Source organism: Sinohyriopsis cumingii, chromosome 6 (genome assembly GCF_028554795.1).
Source record: "Sinohyriopsis cumingii isolate HCF-2022 chromosome 6, ASM2855479v2, whole genome shotgun sequence".
Classification (NCBI taxonomy): domain Eukaryota; kingdom Metazoa; phylum Mollusca; class Bivalvia; order Unionida; family Unionidae; genus Sinohyriopsis; species Sinohyriopsis cumingii.
The window spans coordinates 89,659,650-89,681,693 of NC_142966.1; the positions used below are offsets into that span (position 1 = coordinate 89,659,650).

General features: G+C 35.0%; 1 protein-coding gene across 1 annotated transcript in view; it reads right to left on the reverse strand.

Moving 5' to 3' along the window:
- LOC149797412 (minichromosome maintenance domain-containing protein 2-like) overlaps positions 1-22,044 on the reverse strand; it is a 144,396-nt gene that overhangs the window by 25,831 nt on the left and 96,521 nt on the right. The window contains exons 16-18 of the mRNA XM_089962202.1: positions 17,897-18,089; positions 12,623-12,785; positions 782-921 (exon numbers count right to left, since the gene is read on the reverse strand). Of these exons, the coding sequence (XP_089818328.1) occupies positions 782-921; positions 12,623-12,785; positions 17,897-18,089 (496 nt within the window). The remainder of the gene's footprint in view (positions 1-781; positions 922-12,622; positions 12,786-17,896; positions 18,090-22,044) is intronic.

Consider the following 22,044-nt stretch of genomic DNA (forward strand, 5'->3'; position numbering starts at 1 on the left):
TATGTCAACAATGAACATAAATTATGAATCTCTCAATGGTAATTAAGTTCTTTTCTAAGGACCAATCTTAGAGTAAATATAACAATTTTAAGTGAACAGAGTTGTCCTCCATTACACAAATCTGAGTTAAAAGTTTGCATCTTTGCCCACTCATTGAATTTAATCAGTGCAACAAATTAAATCTATATCAATTTGGTTTTCTCAAAGTTACCAAGCAGGACCAAAAACATGGCAATTGCGTATAAATGTACCTAAGTAGAAATGGGCAGACACATATATGGACAAACATAACATTATATACATGTCATCACTTTATAAAGTATTTCTTACTGATAAGCCTGAGAGAAATGGCTTATGTAATCTTGAAAATCGTTTCTTTTGTGATACAGCCTTGGGGACTGCCATAAGTATTCTTGAACAGTGGTTCTCCTGTAATTAGCCTTTGAGGCCTAATTGTTGTATATCTGAAAAGTAGTTCTCCTGTGATATGGCTAGCAACCTGCCTTATATATTTTTGAAAATCAGTTCTACAGTCAATACAGTTCGGGACATATATTTTGTATTCTTTTAAAGTGATTCTTCTTTGATAAGGCCAACGGGCATGCCTTATTTATTCTTGAAATGTTGGAGTGAGCATATGATTGCAAAAAGATCTCATCATTAAAATGTACCAAAATATGTAAAGAAGGGAAATGGACTTGTCATCAGGAATGAGTTGTCAGAGAAATGGAAATATGCATGGACGATAGAAAAATGTCAGATCTGAATACTCTCTACTTACATAACTTGTTGTGCTGAGACAGGGACAGATGAGGAGAAAAATTCCGACCTGGTCTTTCTGATGGTAACATAGTAACCTTTAATCAGAGATGCTGCCTCCTTGGTCATATCAGGTTGTAGTCTCTTAGCATAGTTCAACAACTGCAATAGGATTAAACTGAATGAAACTTGCATGGAGTGATACAATAATGAAAAGAATTACATATGGGTTACAATAACAAACATAATTGTTTGCAATGCAAGTCTAAAAGTCTAATAATACCTGTAAATTATAGAAGCCATGGGATCAAGACCCAGGAATTATGAAAATAAAGTATAACCCACAAACAAGATATTTGTTAAACAAAATAAAGCTTACAAGGTATTCAATGTCATGCATAAAGCTATTACTGTCATTACCAAGGTTAAAATTTATGGGGGATCCTTAAAACAAATGTATTTACGGGAAACTATTCACAGTGCAACTTTCACTTTCATTTTCACTAGAACTTTTTATATTATTTAAATTCTAAAGTCCCAAAATAGAGACTTATAGAAGGTGTACATGGATTTATCCAGTAACATATGCATTCTAAATTTACCAGGAGTGAGCTAATGGACTGTGAGAGGGACAAAAATTCTTAGGACGCTAGCCGAGGCCTATACAAGTCTGACAAGGAAACCTTTGATGCATCAAACATATTTAACTTAAGATATTTTTTCATGGAACAATCAAGATCTTTGTTAATGAAAACAGTGATGTAGTTTTCTTCAGTACTGTTCTAAATTCAACATTTTGGGTTTATGTGAAACATGGGTGAATGCTGTAGTAAGAATGAATTTGATAACGTTTGAATGAATATATTTTGCCAGTATAAGAAGAAAGCGTTCTGTTAGGGGTAGAAACAGCGTTGATGTCTCTGTTTTTGTTAAATACAAGTTACTGAAAGCTGAAGAGAAAGATAGTTTTAAGTTGTTTGAATCATACTTAGGAAGAGTAAGATCACTTTTTCCAGATGTGCTATTGATTTGGGCAGGCAATTTTATTGCAAGACTTAAGGTTTTCTTAGAGTTCATCCCTGATGATAACTTAGAATGAGTTTTTAGTAATGTATAAAATTGATCATTTCTACTATAAAGACAGAGCTAAGATTGTGAGATATATCAATTTCGGGAAATCATTTATACAAATTTTGCTGTATGATTGGAATACATGCTTTAAATAGCAGGTTGCATGACAATCCTGATGGCAATTTTACATGCATGGCTATTTAAGTATAATCATTGTAGACTACATGGATGTTTCCTAAGCGCAGGACTTTACCAGTTTATAACGTACTTCATGTTGACAAAAGCGTCAATAGCACACATTTCCCTTAAAGTGCACCTTACGTTTTCCAGAAAATCTTTCATAGGACAATAAAACAATGATTATATTGAGAGTACTTTTTCTTGACAGTTACTATATATGCTAAAAGATGAGCTTAAGAAACCGTTTTTGTAAAATTTTAGTGAAAGGCTCTTCTGATACATTCAGATTTATGTGCATTGAATAATAAAGATATTGATGAGTGCATAAGTGTGTTATTGAATTTGCTTTGTACCACAGTGGATGTTTTAAAGTTTGACATAGCATAATCTACAAATTAAAGATCTTCTGAGGCATGAGTAGAACTATTCCTATTGGTTGGCATTGGCAGCAAAATTTAAAGAGCCAGCAAAATTAGATAATCTTACGTAACGTTGCCCAAACATTAATGAATACATTGTGTGTTGTGCCCTTATAATGTTCATGCGTATGGGGCCACCACGGGATAGGAAATTTTTTCCCCAATTGGATACTCATAAGCTATACTAATAATGTAAAGGTCACGTCCATTAAATAACACTGGTCAACAGTGAAATCATTACTGACTTGAAAAGGCCCTAATCTGTAGTATTTTGGTGTGCCGAACACGAATATAACCGTGAAAAATTTGTATTGGCTCTCGTTTTGAAGATATTCATATACCTCATTTTCTATGTTTCACTGTGTAAATTTCTCCAGTAGGACTGCAGCAACATCCGGAATAATGATGTAACATTGCATAATACCATCATGCTCACATCATCCACAGTTGATTGCATCATTTTCTGATGCAATGCAATACTAATGCCATGCGGCTGCTGAAGTAAGTTGACGTCAGCAGTGTACTATACATGTGTAGGCCTATTATACTAATGCCAGGCGGCTGCTGAAGCTGACGTAAGCAGTGTACTATATAAAGCCCAATCAGATAGGTTCAGCATTTAAAATATTTTAGACGTTGTGCGAGACAGTTCAAGCTACTGTTACATAAAACTTATTATTTTATCCATTTACGTACAATAAAGAACAGTAATGCCTCGAAAGTGTGTTAATACCGCGGACAATTTTTGCTATATTTGTGGGGAAGTGACATTTGCCAACCAGAAGAAAAGTATCAATTCTCAAGTGAAGAAGGCATATCATCTTTACTTCGGATGCAAGGTTGGTGACCAAGACAAGCCTTGGGCTCCGCATATATGCTGTGCTACATGTACAACACAGCTTTCACAGTGGTTGAATTGCAAAAGGTCATCAGTGCCGTTTGCAGTCCCAATGGTGTGGAGAGAGCCAAGCAACCACCTAAATGACTGTTACTTCTGCTTGGTTCCTCCTCTTTCCGGCGGAATAACGAAGCGAAAGAAGTCGAGAATAGTCTACCCAAACATTCCGTCTGCATTGAGACCAGTTCCACATGGTGAGGGACTTCCTATTCCAGAACCTCCAGCAGAATATTCTCTTGATTCATCTGACGAAGACAAAGGTGAGTCGACCTGTTCTTCTCCTGGTCCATCAGCATGCAGTGATCCAGATTTTCACTGTGGTGCATCATCGACCCCACACAGAATAACACAGGAAGAACTAAATGACCTGATTCGTGATTTGGACTTATCAAAGAACAAGGCAGAATTGCTAGGATCAAGACTCCAACAATGGAATCTTCTAGAAGAAGATGTCACAATTACTGCATATCGAAAGCGCCACCAGCAATTGGAGCCTTTCTTCAGAAAGGAAAGTAATCTGATATTCTGTTCCGATATTGAGGGCCTCATGAATGCTTTAAAAATCACTCATGACCCACAAGAATGGAGACTATTTGTGGACTCTTCGAAACTGAGTCTCAAGGCTGTGCTTTTGCACAATGGAAACATTCTTCCATCTATTCCAGTAGCGTATGCTGTCCACATGAAAGAGACATACGATAACTTAAGGCAGCTACTGAATTCCATTGAGTATAACAAGTACAGCTGGCACCTCTGTGGTGATTTGAAGGTAGTTGCCCTTTTAATGGGACTGCAGCAAGGATATACAAAATACATGTGTTTCTTATGCGAGTGGGATAGCCGAGCAAGGGAAATGCACTACATGAGGAAGGAATGGACTCACAGGCAGAATGTAGCCATTGGAGAGAAGAATATCCAACACCCAGCTCTGGTTGAGGCTCAGAAAATCTTGCTACCACCCCTTCACATCAAACTAGGTTTGATGAAGAACTTCGTGAAAGCCATTGACCGGACTTTGCCAGCATTCCGATACCTGCATGAAAAATTCCCTCGACTCAGCGAAGCAAAGATTAAAGAGGGAGTTTTTGTGGGTCCTCAGATTCGAGAGCTTTTCAAAGATGACCGGTTCAACAACTTGCTGGAAGGTGACGCGAAACAAGCATGGAATGCTTTTCGCCTAGTTTCTACAAACTTCCTCGGAAATGTTAGGGCAGAAAACTATAAGGAACTAGTAGAAGACATGTTGATGAAGTATGAGAAACTTGGCTGCAATATGTCTCTAAAGATTCACTTCCTTCATTCCCATTTGGATTTCTTTCCTAGCAACTGTGGTATTGTTAGTGATGAACACGGCGAACGTTTTCATCAAGATATCGCAACAATGGAACAAAGATACCAGGGAAAATGGTCCACTACAATGCTGGCTGACTACTGCTGGACACTCCTCAGAGATGCTCCCGAACAGCTGTACAAGAGACAGGCGAAGAAATCTAAAATGTAGTCAATGACTTGATTTTTTATAGGTAGGCTATTACAGTTGACCTTTTACTATTGGAATGCATTTCGTTATGTAAACATTAATTTCTTGCAGATTACAAAAAAACTAGAGCCAATTTTGCAATTTGACTGTCATATTCGTGTTCAGCACATAAAAATTGATAAGAATTGACTAATTTTATTTCAGTAACGTGACTTTTGTAAAAATTTGTTGTCCAGTGTAATTTCCTTTACAGTTTTAAATAGGAAAAATATAAGAATATTTTCTTCATGCTGGGATCAGCCTAGCTCTATTCCACGAATCTGGGATCAACCCAGAATGCACTCTTATGCAGGGATCAACCTAGCATAGATTTAGTTAAGATGGGTACATTAGCATGCTGGGATCAGCCTAGTCTACTTAAGCTGGGATCAGCCCAGAATACATTTGAATGCTGGGATCAGCCTAGCACAGATTTTACTTGAGCTTGGATCATCCTAGCACAGTCTACAGAAGCTGGGATCAGACCAGATTACACTTTAATGCTAAGATCAGCCTAGCATAGATTTACTTGAAGATGGGATCAGCCAAGAATATACTTGAATGCTGGGATCAACCTAGCACAGATTTTACTTGAGCTGGGATCAGCCTAGCACCAAATCTACTTGAGCTGGGATTAGCCCAGAATACACTACTTGAGCTGGGATCAGCCTAGTACAGTCCTTGGAAGCTGGGATCAACCCAGATTACTTTAATGCTGGGATCAGCCTAACACCAATTATCCTTGAGCTGGGATCAGCCCAGATTACACTTTAATGCTGAGATCAGCCTAACACACATTTTACTTGAGCTAGAATCAGCCTAGCACCAATTCTGCTTAATTAACCCAGAATACACTACTTGAGCAGGGATCAGCCTAGCACAGTCCATGGAAACTGAGATCAGCCCAGATTACACTTTAATGCTGAGATCAGCCAAGCACCAATTATCATTGAGCTGGGATTAGCCCAGAATATACAATAATGCTGGGATCAGCCTAGCATAGATTATCCTTGAGCTGGGATTAGCCCAGATTATACTCGAATGCTGGGAATAGCCTAGCACAGATTTCACTTGAGCTGGGATTCAGCCTAGTACCAATTCTACTTGAGCTGGGATCAGCCCAGAATACATTGTAATGCTGGGATCAGCCTAGCACCGCTTGGGAATTAGTCATTTACACTGAGCTGGCATCAGCCTAGCACCAAAACTACTTGAGCTGCGATCAGCCCAGAATACACTGTAATGTTGGGATCAGTCTAGCACTGATTGGGAATCAGTCTTTGACATTCAGATTCTAGCCCACAAGTAGTCCCCCCAGAGAGAGCCAAATAGTTTTAAATTATTGAAATTAAGTATTGATGTTATTTTAGTTATGAGTTTGATGTTGTAGAATATTGGTAATAATGAATAGTGGCATGTTTGAGAGAAAGGGATAGAGTGAGTAAGAAAAAGAGACGAATGCATATACTCATGTATCCTATATTTCTTACAATGCGTGTATTAAATCATTTCTTGTACAATTCAGTATTGTTTTGTTGTGCATAAAGTGAAAATTTTAATTTCAGAAAATGTCCCTGATCTTTCAGCACTCTTATTTGCTATTTGCTAATGATGTAGCTAATTGTGCTTGTATGTCAATAACATTGCTACAACAGATGCACATAACTGAATGCTTTTGTAATAATCAGTGAAATGGTAAACTTGAAGACAAAAATAGTTGTGTTTCATAATGGAGGGTCATTAGAGATCTATGAAATATGGTTTTTAAATGGGGAACAAATTGGTACAGTACATATGGGTCTTGTGTTTACACACAAATTATGCTGTTTTGGCTATTTCTAAAACAAATTTAGGTACTTTAGTTCTGTAGATGCATTTATAATATTTAATACTATGGTAAAACCTACATCATGTTATGGTTCTGAAATTTGGTGCCACACATATCAGAATGTATTGCAAGTGCTCAAAGCCATTTCTGCAAACAATATATATATATATATATATATATATATATATATATATATATATATATATATATATATATATATGCGCATCTCACGTAATGTGAATAACTTTTTTGCCCTTGGAGAATGTGACAGACTATGATTGTGTGTTACATATTACTCTAGGTGTTAAATATTAAATGTTAAATAAGATACCGAGCAGATACCCAGCAGATGCTATATAATGCTAACAGATATGTTACATGAGCATCACACACGAGACATTTATAATTTAGATATGGTTTTAGCTTTGTTAGGATATTGCAAGATATTGGAAATGTTTAGTGTATCTGTAACAGCATTCTGCTAAAGAGTGAAGGATTGAATTAGTCAAAACTATCAAGATAAAGTCATCAGAATGTAGGTTTACCAATTTATGCCAGCAGAACCCTTTCGAGATTCAGATGTTCTAGTCATAAACTTATTATAGTGACTGGTAGACATGATGGTATTAGTACTTCTTATCATCTCAATACATTTTGTTACCTCAGTAATTTGGCATTCATAGCAGATAGATATGATGCATTTTACAAATGTCAAACTTAATCAAGATTTAAGAGAAAAGTATTTAAACAAACCTTTGTGTCAACACAAAATGCTTTTGTTATTCAGAGAGTTAGTTTATTTTTAAAAAACAAATAAAAATATTTAATATAAACACAATATGTATATGTGTGCTTCAGGTGAGATATTCTTTTTTGTTTATATTATTGTATTATGGGCCAGTGGCCTAAATTACCAATTACAAATCTTGAATTGTGAATCTAAATTTACCTTGTCAGGACTATAGCCAGTCCTATAAATTTAACATTTTTTTCTCCAACAATTGGTTTGTTGGGGGAACATGATTAGGACCAATGTAATAGAGATTAATACAAATTAATATTGTTGCCAACTTATGAACAATTCTAACAAGAACTCAAGCATCAATATTTGTTAATTTCAGCACCTTGTCGAGAATGGGTAAATTGTACATTTTCCTATGGGTCTAATCATACCCATATTCATTTGTTCCATTTCAGAACTCTTTATTCCTTCAACACTTTAGTCCAATACAATAACCATAAACATTGTGAAACTATATTCTATGTATCAATTCATGATAGTGGTTATTAAGTTCTTTTTTTCCCTACCAGCGTCCACACAATAAACTTTTGTTAACATCAGTCCTTCAAAGCGCATGGTGATAAACTATTCAAAAAGAATGTCCAGGAATTCAAATTAAGAGCATATCCTCTTTGAACTGCTTAATATTGAAACCATATATGATGTATCTAATAGATAAGATTGTCAAATTGGCCACTGTGGCAGCCATATTGGGTATAAAATCGGAACCATTTTCATAGAGGCCATTAGAAGCCTTTTAAAACTGCATATTGATATGACCATTTCATACATGTGTCTGAACCAGAATTTCATACCAGTAGATTTACAAATTTTACTTCTAAAGCAGTAGATTTTTTATCAGCATAAATTTTACATTTTTCAAGGGGACTAAAAACAAAACAAGTGTATTCTTTTGCCATAAAATATATTTTCTATGTAGTATAATAAAACAGCGAGTTTTGAATATAACTTTGATTCAGATCTTGATGGAAATATTACAATAATAATTATTTAATATGAGTCTGTTGTTACAAGTCTATGCTCTTAAACATGTAACAGAAAAGAGTGACAAGCAACAAACTTTGCAAAATTCAACAAATAACTTATTTCCAATGAATACAACAAAAAAAAAAATAACTAATGCTATAGCAAATTAAATCCAAAAATAACCCTAAAATTACAGATACAAGTCAAAATAATTTAAAGTTCTGAATAAACTTCAGTGAAAATCCAAATTATAAAGGTGTTGATGTGCCTGTGACAGCATTTATTGTGTTGTTGTACAGTCTTTTACTGAAACACAGCAATATCATTTCAGGTTTGAATTCACTATTAAATCCCCGTGAATGTCTCTGTCCAAGAATATTATTATTTAATGAGCACTCTATATTTTTCTAGAGGAAATTCACTTGAACAATTTGAAGAAATAAGTTCCAGTCTAAATGAACATTTGGACACAGCGATAATACAAATTGGTTCTGCTAGATCTTAACCGTGAATGAATAATTTTTCCAGTGACAAGATTATATAGTCCTCTACTTGACCTTAGGTCAAATCAACATTTCTAACAAAAAACAAAATAACAATTTCATTATGGAAAATAACCTGCTAGAAAGTTCTTAATGTTTACAAAATAACATGTTAGTTATTATTAGAAAGTCTTTTACTAAAATTATAATATATAATCTGGACAATGTCAGGCACGCCAGGTAAATTGTATGAGGAATTCCAATAACCTAGACCCAGACCCAAATAAACATATTTACTTCTATTAATAATGATCCTGATATTAAATCATTACACATACAGAATATTTTAGCTATGTATTAGTTGTTTATAGCATTAAAAAAATCAATAATTCAGGTCAGGTAGAAAATAAACTTGATTTTGACATGGTTAAGTCCAATGTACAATGTTACACTACAATAGCATATAATGAATTAAAATAGATTTTTAAAAAAAACTAATAAACAATGCAAATTAAATGTATACATAACACAATATATTTTCAATTAAAGAAAAAGGAAGAGTTTTATCTTACAACTCACTGCAAAGAATTTTTTAATAACATCCAATGGCACTTTTTCCCCCTCACAAGACCAATCTCTGGTGACCAATGATGATATTCACTGTGATTATTAAGCTTCACACTTAACAGGCTCTCAATAGTTTTGCGTCCAATTTCTCACTGTATCACTTTGTATTTTGTGCTAAGAATAGAGAATGTCCTCTATGTATCAGTATTAGAATGTTTGTGATGAATGGACAAGTATGCTCAGCCTGAAAAAACATTCTTTCTTTAGTTTTCCTGTTGTTGGGTTTCTAAAGTTGCTGACTGCTCTCCAATACTCCTACACATTATGTTCACCGCATGGAGGAAGTTATTGACTTGGTCTTGATATGTATTCCAGAGTATCATTCTTAAGGGCTTCTTTCTCTTCATGGCTCAGATCCAAAAATCTGCTTGCAGGTTTCACCACCGTAAATATAAAAAGGAAAGACTGATTTAGACTTGAAATATGTACAGTCAATATCTACTGTATATTTATGCTTTTTATAAACAATTTACCAACAAATTAATTATCTTGTACTATACTGTTAACTGATATATGTTATCTGGGAATTAAACTTAAATTATGTGCATGAAAACTTCAAACTCTTTTTGTAATACAAAATATATTTACCTTTGAAAAAGATAATGCAAACTAAGGACCTTTACTACTAGCTTGCACATGCCTAAATTCTCATATTCAAGCACTCTTCAACTTGTAATATTCCTAAGTCAGTGGTTTCTTTAGCTTTGGAAGAAAGGAATAGTTTCGGCATTTTGCCATAAATTAAACAAACTATATAAGAGCAATCCTTAAATATTCCTCTTAAAATGTCTTGAACAACACAATAACAAATAAACATGACAAAAATTCAAAATACTTACTCTAGCGTGTCTGCTGAAATCATTTATTATTGTTTGTCTCTCATCTTATCTCCCCTCCGACAAAGTTTGGCCGATTTTCATCAAAGGAACAGAAGAAATCATGACTACCTTTTCTTATTGTACTACTTGTAAAATCTATTAAAAATATCCCATTCTGTATTTAAACTCCCCAAATTCCAACAATAGGGTAATCAATTAACAGTTTGTTGCATACACATGTCTTCTGTTATTTGACAATTACGCATCATCAAACAGGTAAATGTACTAATGGAAATATTTCTAGTCCCAGTAAACAGGTTCTGGTTGGTTTCTCTAATGTGTTCATAGAAACTGTCAAACTACTGTGGATTTTTAAAATATAATTTTAAACATTCTTTAAACTTTTAAAAAAGTGGTAGATTTCAACTATAAAACAATAGGTATGGTAGACAACCTTTAAAATGGAATTTTTGGCCCAAATCCTACTGAATCACAAGTATGCCATAAATTCAGAAGAATTAGACAAGTGATGATTTTTAATATGTTCAATGCATCAGCCATACTTGAGGTCAGATTGGCAATATTTTCATTCAAGACCAAATAGATATCATGAGTCTTCCTGTGAAAACCCCATGTCGATACAACTTTCCATTAAGAAGGAGAAGCAATAACAATATTTTCAAGATGGCTGCATGATGGCCATGGTCAGATTGGCAATATTTTCATTAGCACTAACTAAAGATCATAAGTCTTCTGGTGAAAAACCCAATGTTGACATGACTTACCATCTAGAAGGAGTAGTAACAAGATTCTGAAGATAATTACTGTGGTGGCCACAATGGATATCACATCGGTATAAGTTTATTAAAGTCAAACCAGACACCATAAAAAATCTTCTTCCGGTGAAAATCCGGTGTTGATATAACCTTCTGTTGAGGAGTAACAATAAAAAAAATTTGAACATGGCTGTTGGAATGGCTATAAAGAACATCAAATCAGCACTAGTTTCATTTATAACCAACTTGACATCAAAATAAAACATTTAGTGAAAACCACATGTTATGACCATTTAAGTCTAATAACAATCACAAGATTTTCCAGATGGTCACTGTGGTGGTCATACTGGATATCCAGTCAGAACCATTTTCATTTACGAGAGTACATACTAGACGTCTCATGAAATTTTTTTGGTGAAAATCCCAAGGCAATATAATTTCCTGCTAAGGAGATTAGTAGCAATAGCAAGATTTTCAAGATGATGACTATGTTGGCCATATTGAAAACCAGATCAGCACCATTTTCATTTAGGACCAACTAGACAACGTAAAACGTTGTTCATTGAAAATGCTAAGCTGATATGACCATCCACTCTGGAGGAATAGCAATAATAATTTTCAAGATGCCAAAAGGAAGCATTTTCATTTAGGACCAGCTAGACATCATAAGACATCTTCTGGTTAAAATCCCATGTTGATATGATTTTCTATTCAAGAGAAGCCATAAGAAGATTTTCAAGATGGTTGCCATGGTGGCCATACAACCACATTTGATATGACCATCCACTCAGAAGGATCTAAATATTTTCATGATGGTTGCTGTGGCAACCATAATGGATGTCTGAGCTGGCTCATTTTCAAATGGAACCATGTTAGACCTTGGTATGAATGTACATGTAACGTTTCATGACAATCATCTAAGTAGTTTAGGAGGAGTAAGAGACCGCAAATGTGTGCTAATGGATGGGTGGATAACAATCAACAGATGATGGTTATGGATGACAGACAACAGACCATCTTATAAGATCTTTCGGTCTACAGCCTGTAGAGCTAAAACTATGCCATAAATCTTGATTTTGAAGAATGTTGTCAATATAATCTGGAATGGCTGGCATCTCTGCATAAATCCAGTACTTTTAACTGAATGGTCTGAGTGAGGATAGACGATATTGGATTTCAAAGGCATTTTAGAAAGAGAATACATTGAAAAGGTTTGAACTCAAACATTACCTTGGTTTGCCTTAATATGCAATTGATGGCAAAAATGCCTGCCTATTTCGTGCTTACATTATGGCTACTTTTGAACATCTGGATGTCATTTACTATCATCATAGATCCCGTTTAAGGATCAAATCGACAGGTTATTGAAAGAAATCACTTGCCTTTAGAAAAAGAAATTAGGGAAAAAAACATGCTTTGCACAAAGATATAGTTTCATGTATGCAACATTTATGCAGAGAAATGTCTATTTTGCTACCAGATGAAAGTCTTCAGCAGAAATCGGTAGTTCCGTTGTGATAGAGTCATTTTCAGTGGGGTCAAGTATAGCTAGGTTGAGGATATGTTGTACAATCTGCATCTCAGCCTTTTCATTTGTGGAGCTGTCACCATTATCTGTGAAACACACTAGACTAAAGGCACTGAAATAATAATAAAGGAAAAGGAATAAAAAGCTAGTGTAGGCTTTGATATATTTTTGTCTTCAATAATATATTACTTACCACATCTGTGAATTCTGATTTGGTTAGGTAAACAACAACAAACAAAAACATGTCCCTTCTAACACAAAATCTTTGTCATTTTTAAATGCATTCAAGTGGTTTCTGCTTAATCAAGCTAACATTGCTTTAAGTAAAACTGTTTAAGTGAAAAAGTTCAATTTTGTTTTTTTTAAAAAATGGAAAATTGCTGCAATGGCCTAAAAATTGTATCAGGCCAAATATGCCTATCCAATTTTATTTTCCAACCTCAAGCCATGGCAGTTAAACAATTCAAATACTGACTTATTAGCCCAGCATTGAGGATACATGTTGTTGCTGTTACTGTTTGGGTTTAAAGCCATTTTTCATCAAACAATAAACTGTACTTGGCAACCAGTATAAGTTGTGAAGTTCAAGAACCCAGGAAAATCCCAGTAAGAACCACTGACCCATGGGAAGCTATTAGCAAGCTTTCTCACATATGCACATTGGCCATTAAGCTTGAAACTGGAACTGGCATGGACAGAGGTTAGATGGCAGAAATTGGTCAAGGTGAGTGCTTTAGACCATTCAGCTACCTGGGACCCAACATAATACAGGCAAACCCAAGTCCAAATTAAAATTTGTGTCAATTTATGTAAAAAGTCACACGAAAGTTTACCAGTTCAGCAAAAAAAATTTAGTTGTCTAGATGGATATATGAATCACCATTCACTGCTCAAGTGGTTTTCACTTAACTGTGTTAACAGTTTTTGTCAAATCAGTCTCAATGCAACTGTAAAAGTATATTAAAATTTTTTTTTTTACAATGCCTGATAATCTGATCAGTTCATCTACATATAACTACAAGTATGCCTACCAAATTGAATAGAATAAAAAAAAGACAAATATAATATATATAATTATATTGTTACAAAGGATATATAATATTCTTAATTTTTAATAAAAAAATTTATATAGTGCATTTGCATTAAGGCCATTAGGATACAAAGTATCTAACTTATGAATCCATTAAGATTTTTTTATGAGTCTATTCATGTCACCATGCACAATATCTACTGGCCTAAAAGAAAAATCAAGTAGAGAGTGATTATTGGTGTTAATGTGTGTTGAAATATTCGAGGAAAACGGAGGATCTCTTTAATTTTTTATATGAAAGCAATGATTATTCATTCTCTTAGAAACTTGTTTAAGTGTTTGTCCAACATATTGCATGCTACATTTTTTACAGGTTATCAGATAAATCACATCAGTTGATACGCAGTTAGTGTTATCACGTAGAGAAAATACCTCTTTTGTATTAGCACTACTGAAAGAAGTTATTGTTGTTGTTGTGGGGTTTAATACCATTTTTCAGCACACAATAGGCTATGCATGGCAGCCAGTATTATTGGTGGAGGAAAAACCCTGGGAAGAACCACCGACCCATGAGAAGCTACTGGCAAGCCTTCTCACATACCCACATTGGCCGAATCCTAGACTTGAACCCACGCAGACAGAGGTGAGATGGCAGTGATCTGTAACAAAGAGCACTTTAGACCATTCGGCCACTTGGGGCCCCTCTGAAAGAAGTACTTTCTCTTATGATTGCACATTGAAAGCACATGTGTCTGTTACATTTAGATCACGAAAATTGTCTTTTTTTATTTTCTGTCTGTTTAGTTCTAATTAGAAAATCTTGCAAATTCTTGGGTCTTCTATAAGCGAGAATTGGTTTATTTTTGTAAAGTGATTTTATGCTGGTTTTATTTGATAAATTTAGGAGATTATAATATTTATTAATTATACGACCTGTATTAGGTAATGAAGGATTACCAGGTACATTTTATTGTGAAAGGAATTATATTTTTCTCTATTTTATATTCTGCTGTGTTTAAAATCTCATGTTAAGTAAGATTATTGGCTTTGTTCAGCGTAGAATCAATTATATGTGCAGGATAATTTCTATTTAGAAAATATGTTTGTAATTTATTCAGCGAATTTTATAATTGACAATCATCTGAAATACTGCATCGGTATCTTTTGGCCTGGCTATATGGTATACCGTTTTTACATGACATGGGATTTCATGAAGAATATTCCACATATTGGTGGATATTAGTTTCCTTGATATGAATATTTGTAGCAATAGTGTTATCAATATTTTTTTAATTACATTTACATCTAAAAATGAAACATGCGTACTAGATGCAGTATAAGTAAATTTAATCGTCGGGTGAAAATTATTTAGGCAATCAATACATTTTTCAGTTCTTCAGTTGAATGGTTCCTGGTCATAAATATGTCATCTAAAAATCTGAACCAAACAGATGGATTAAACTTTTCGTTTATATAAAATTGTTATGACGATGCATATCATTTGTAACGTTACATAATGACGTAATTGTTATTTTAAAATAAAAGACGTCATCTGATTTCTTTGAAAACATTTCATGCCTGAAGAAGCATAAATGCAAAACTAGTTGAACAGAATTTTTGGCATTTGTGTTGTTTTTTTATCCCAATTACCAAATTTAATTAATCTTCCACTGGTGATTTTTGTTTACTTAAGCTAATGAAGGTTTAATCAAATGAATTTAAACCTGAAAAGTGCAAAAATGTGAAATAAAATAAAAACTTATGTAACATCTTTAAATCTAATCACATCATCTATATTTGAATACAAACACACCTGCTAAGTTGTATTTCTCTACTTAAAGTGGTTTTTGTTTAACTGTGCTAGCAAGCTTTTGTACAAAAAAAAGCCCAAAAGTGTAAAAGTGTGTAGACATTTATAATGGCCTGAAAACCTAAATCCAATCAGGTCATGCATACAAAATTATGCTGTGGGCAGTCTTGATAGCATGCCTCTTGAGACAGATGGATATATAGAAATACAGATGGATAGGACAGAACTAATTAAAATCCAAATGGAAACATTCAACTTGAAATTTTCTCATTCAGGTACAAGTTAATGACTATTAGCTTATATTTGTTTCTTTGACATTGTCTTTAATTTTTATGGTTTAAACAGAGAAGACTATTAGAAATTTTAAGTGGACAATCTAATCTTGCAAATAAAATATTCATTGCAAAAGAAGCAATAAATTCCGACTATGTAACAAACTTAAACAGCATCTATGCTAAAACACAAAAATATCAGAGAATACACTGAAACGTGATTTAAGGCACAAAAGCGCCATGAACAGCATGTTATATACCCACCCCATGTTTAATAGTCCTTTGTGTGGGAATTAGTAGTGCATGGTTGACTCTGGAGATTAATGACATTAAGTTTCAATAACCCAGGCCTCTGGTCAAAGCATTTTTGAATAAAGTTACTGTGCTAAAACCATTATTTTCTTATTAAGACTTGCCATGACCTCATGATGTTCAGAAATAATTTTCCTTCAATAGGCTTTCCCTTACCCCAGGTGCAAGCTAGTCACAGAGTTTGGTCCCAGTATATGTAGAAAAATGTTCTTATTATGGGTGACCATACAGTTTTGATAGCCTGGGCCTTTGGTCAAGACGTTATTGAACTAAAGTTGCTGTGCTAAAACCATTATTTTTTTATCAGACTCACCACGATCATGAACTCCTTATATGCAGAAACAATTTCCCTACAATAGGCTTCTCCTTTATCCCAAATGCAAGGTTGGTCCAGGCATGCATAAAACTAATTTTATTTTCTGGAAACCATTTTTCTTCTTTCAGTTAAAGAGACCTTGACCTTCGACAGTTCTGTGATTCCAGTTACACCAAGACCAACAGTTGTTGCCTCTGCAAGCCAACAAATAGCATTTCAACCAAACACACATATTTTATGATCAATGTGGTTGTCTTGGTGATTTCATCTTGCAGCTGTTGTGCCACTTCAGTCATTTTTTCACATCACTGACACTGTGGGCCCATCATAGTTCTTCTATTAATCAATATGTATAAATACTCAACAGGTAGATCATGTCCAGATGGATCATGTACAGGCAAAGCATGCACACCCACTTCTAACAAATTACCCTTTTTACTGGTACAACTTTCATATAATTAAAGATATACATAATCTCTGCCTGAGGAATACTTAAGTCTCCAGTGATTGTGCAGTCTGGTGGTCTTTAAGCACCCTTTTCATTTACAACCATACCGATTACACCATTAAACGATGTCTGAAACAATTGGTCTCATTGTTATCCGATAACTGTTACATGGACAAGTGCGTCCGTTGAATAACAGCCAAGATCTTATTTGTCTGAGTTGAGCCAATACTGGTATAACATATTCGTTGGTATATTCAAATGACTTATAAAACAATTCCAGTGTTTTGTCCCATCTGGTGCTGCAGTCAATGACCAGATATTTTCACGTGCATGTGCAATGATTCCAAGTTGACCGTGAGTTGGTATTGGTAGAAATGGGTGATTCCAATAGTTAATATCTATTTGGCTTTTAACACAATTTTATGAGGGTTTTTTAACACCACTTTGAAGCAAATATTTGTTGACAAGTGGAACGAAATTGCTATTGACATTAACATCTTTTGTTAGGTGATCCAACACCCTGTCAGTAAATTCTACAGCCTCATCACTGTGGTCAGAATCCATCACTTATGTAATGATAAAACTAATCATAAACCCAAATGCCAAAGATGATTAAGTACCCATCTGGTTAAATGTTGTGTACTTTGAACTGAATTTCATCTCCACTGACCAATGACATCAATATTGTATACAAGAACGATTGTTGAACATATATATATTTATTACGATTTAGATCTCATACTGCAAAGTAGTACATTTTTACCATTTATACCTTGCACTATAAAGTAATACAAAGTAGTTCCTTTTATCATTTACACCTTGCATTTATAATAAAGTAGTACAATCCATGATAAAAGTAGTATATTTTGCCATTTAGATCTCCTAAAAAGAGACCAACAACTTATGAGGTGACCATTCACTGCTGAAGGGGCTGCCATATGAAAGGTCACTGATTCCATTTTTAGTGTTGTAACAGATCACTTTGACTGATTTCACCATCAGTATAAAGGTAAGGTTTTGATTTGCCATACTTACTCTAGAAAACCCTTTGAGACATCTCCAGTATCACAAACCCCCATTAGAAAGTCCTCAAAATGCTGGGGTTTCTTGGGAGAAGTGGATTCCATGTAGGCCCACACTTTACAGCCCAGAGGTTGTTCTCTCTGCTGGGGCAGACCTCCAGTGAATTTTGAACCCACATCTGTTGACATCTTGCCATCAATAAGCTCTAATGCACATAAAAGTAGAAGTTAGCAGATGAAAATTATTTTGCCAAATAAAACATCCATCCATCCACCCCCTTCCAGAAATGGTCAGTCTTTAAGTTTGTCAAATATCTTCAACACACTAACACGCATATGTATACACACATAATCACAAACACAGAGACATTAAATAAATAAAATGCAGCTAATTTCTGTTTTTTAAAATCTATTGGACAGGGGAATACAGTCTTTACTTCTCTCAGTAGTTTGATAATTATCTTCTTAGATCTGCATAATTTGCATAAGTATCAAGAATGCTTAAACATGTTACTTCATTTAGGGATTGAGCTCTACAGTCATCCAATGTCCCAATGCTGATTGGTATTGATCTTGATATAGTGTTTGCATAGTACTGAAAGAATCAAATGTTTCCTTTGCTGCTGCACTTCATAAAGTCAAACTCCATCAAGAAAATGAAAACACTTAAAGGATCTGGAATCTAAGAGTGGATAATACCAAAGCAATGGTGGAATTCATGGATAAAGTCAGAAAATAAACTTCTTAGAGAGTATATGGGTATATGATTGCAAGGTGTCTGCAAACTTTCAGAATGGGAGAAAAAGGCAAGAAACCCTTGCAACTGATTTAGCCACTCTGGAACAAAGAAGTCACTGAAATTATTTCGAAAATATGCTACATGACATGTACAACAATTGATAATGTCAGATAATACATTCGTGATATGATAGGGCATACATGGCAGCCAGTAATGCTGGTGGAGAAAGAACCTGGGGAAATCCTGGGAAGAATCACCAACCCACAAGAAGCTACTGGCAAGCTTTCTCAGTATCAACATTAGCTGAGCCCAAGACTCGAATGCACACAGACTGAGGTGAAATAGAAGTGATTTGGAATATTGAGCTCTTTAATCCACTCAGCCCCTTGAGGCCCTCCGACATGGTACTGGTTACTGCTGCTCTTCTAACTTGAATGGATGGGGAGGGAATTGGCATAAAGACTTTCTAGCATCTGATGAAATAGTTTCTGGGCATATCAGAATTGCCTATTTTTGACTACTTAAATGTAGCAGCAGCACATGTTCTTTCATTAAGCAAAAAATAGAAGGTCCATAACTGTAAAATTGCATAACAATATGATCTATTTAGCAGGATAAATAGTTCTTCACAAGGATATCAGATGCAATATTCTATGAGGTGATATATTTTTCTGTTTCAGATACATAGAACTGCACCAATATATCTTGTTGTTCATAAATTTTAATCTAACTGGGAAATTTATTGCTAGCAAATAAATCATGTAAGGAGTTAAATTATGCAGCATAAGGTCTCTAGTAGTAGCAAAGTGTCTGTTATGCCCCTCTGGTCTCTTTGGGTGAGAAAAAAGAACGGGAACGGGAGATCGAAGACATCAGTACAATAACTGAACTGTAGCAGTGTTTCCACCAATTAGATAAATGCTTGCATATATGGATGTAAGTCTCCACAGTATTGTAATATAATAAGTAAATAGCTGTTTGCACTGGAAATAACAAACTCTTTGGCAGAATGTCATTATGAATACTTTAAAAATCACACACTGGTATCAGGGTCCAGGTGCAGTAATGTTTTAAATGTGGTAACGGAGTCAAGTCATATAATTAACTTTGCAGACCCTGTGGATCTGTTCGTGAATAATATCAGGTATGAAGAAAATAAACCTGACAGCACAAACACATGTGACTGCAGAGACAGATACAAAAATAAATAAAATAGAGATAAACAAAATAATAGCTAGGATAAGAGCAATTGCAGTTTCTGAATGTGGTAAAATACAAAACTTAAAACAAGCCATTGATGGATTTCTTAGAGACGCTTTCACCCTTGTATAAGCATACTTACTGTGCCTCAGCTCAAAAAGCTTGCATGACAGCATGGAATATACATGTGTGTGTGTGTGTGTGTGATTTGGATTTTTAACGTAGCTTTAAAAAAAAATAAGTCATATCGCTACGATGTCTGCAGTGTGCCAGTTTATAGTGATATCTAGCACTGGGGCATCATGTCGCAGACATGAAGTGTGATGTCCCGCCCAGTCACATTATTCTGACACCAGGCCGACCAGTCCTAACACTAACTTTGTAATGCTGAGCACCAAGCGAGGAAACTGTTAGTACCATTTTTGTAAGTCTTTGGTATGACTCGGCTGGGGATCGAATCCATGACCTCCTGCATCTGAGGCGGACGCTCTAACCACTAGGCCACCGGAGAAGTGGAATATACATACCAAGTTGTATGAGAAAGCCTGACATTTTTCAATAATTAAGACCCATAATTACACTGAATCCACCAACATCGGTTGTCACTGCCACTATAACAAGTGCAATGATTACTAAAACACAGCTAAAACAATTTGCTCATTAGCATGATATCCAAATACCAAGAGGTGCAAGAAAATCTGACACCCTTGTGATACTGGGTGAGCATGAAGAAAATTGTTGTCGTATGGAGGATGAACAAAACCGTGGTCTTGCATCTTCTATTGCTACTGAAGTAGCTGATTATTAAAGCTACCCAGGTACTTGAGTACCTGCCTTTTAATACTTACCTAGGTAATAAAACCAGTGCTCGTTAAGACCACTCACTTTGTGTTCAAGTTGACCATCCTTTTGAGTGAGCCTTGAATATGTGTACATTTTTAGTGCTAAGCAGAGGTCTGCCTCTTCCAGTAAATAGCTGACCTTAATCACCTAGCATGTTTTCACATCTGACAACCCTTTGATTGTATCACAAGTGTGTTTCAGTTGCATTAACAGAGGGTGGTTATTTGATCTTGCCACACAAATGTCACATTTCATTTCCAACATACACATGTAATGTATTTGACAAACTGTATGATCAAAGTGTTACTTACAAAGTTCAGGCTCAGTCTTTAAACAAGCATCTGCATGACAGTGAGGCCAAGGAAAGGGAGTCGGAGGATATTTCTGATGACTATACAGACTACAACAATATACTAGACAATAATGGAGGATTTCATAACCATATCAGGCAAAAAAATGTATATTTCCTATTGCACTGATTTCAAAATCAGGGTAGGTCTTTTTTTAACAATAAAAATATTGTAGTAATTAGTATCTATAATGCACTAGACACTTCAGGTACTGGGCTCAATCGAGCTCAATTGGATACACAAAATAATTTTGGGACTTTTTGGGGGGAAAAAAATTCACCCTAGAGGAAAAACAGTGCTAGGATCAGCAATGTAAAACAAAATGGTCGGCCGACCGGAGGCAAAGATTTGTTTGGCCTCAGACTTCTTGGACTTTGTGGAAGATGAATTTAGGTAGTAGTACATATCGGATACTGTAAATTAAAAAAGATGCAGTCTTAATTTCAGGTTTGTACACATTTAATACAATTTCCCTTTGATCAGGTGCCAGACAACTGATCATTAGGATTCACGGGGTACCAAGTAGAATTGTCTAAAATTTGGCAGCCCTACTACGTTTGTGCAAGAGCACAGCAATCACAAGTATCTGAATTCCGATTTTAAAAAATGGAGTGGAAACTTGGAAAATTATGTAGCATTAATCCACCAATATACAAACCAGGTAAAGAAGATCAACTATTAGCAAACATGATTCCAGGAATCATATCGGTGCTACAAAAATTTAGCCACTCTGGGGTTAAAGCAGACATCATCCTTAGTGCCCTTATGCCACTTGAAAAGGATGGATTTAAACTAGTACACTGTGGATTCACAGTGGTGCCCTCGTAATCCTGAACTGCAAGGACAACAGCGCCATCAGTGATAAAAGTGGCAAAGGCATTGAAAAAATCCTCGAAATGCTGGAGAAATACACCAAATTTTAAACACTTAATCCAGCTATTGCTGTTATTGTGTTCACTTGGGACAAAAGCTTATATCTACTTGCACTATCCCCACATGAGCATCATGGAACCTGAATGATTTCTTCTT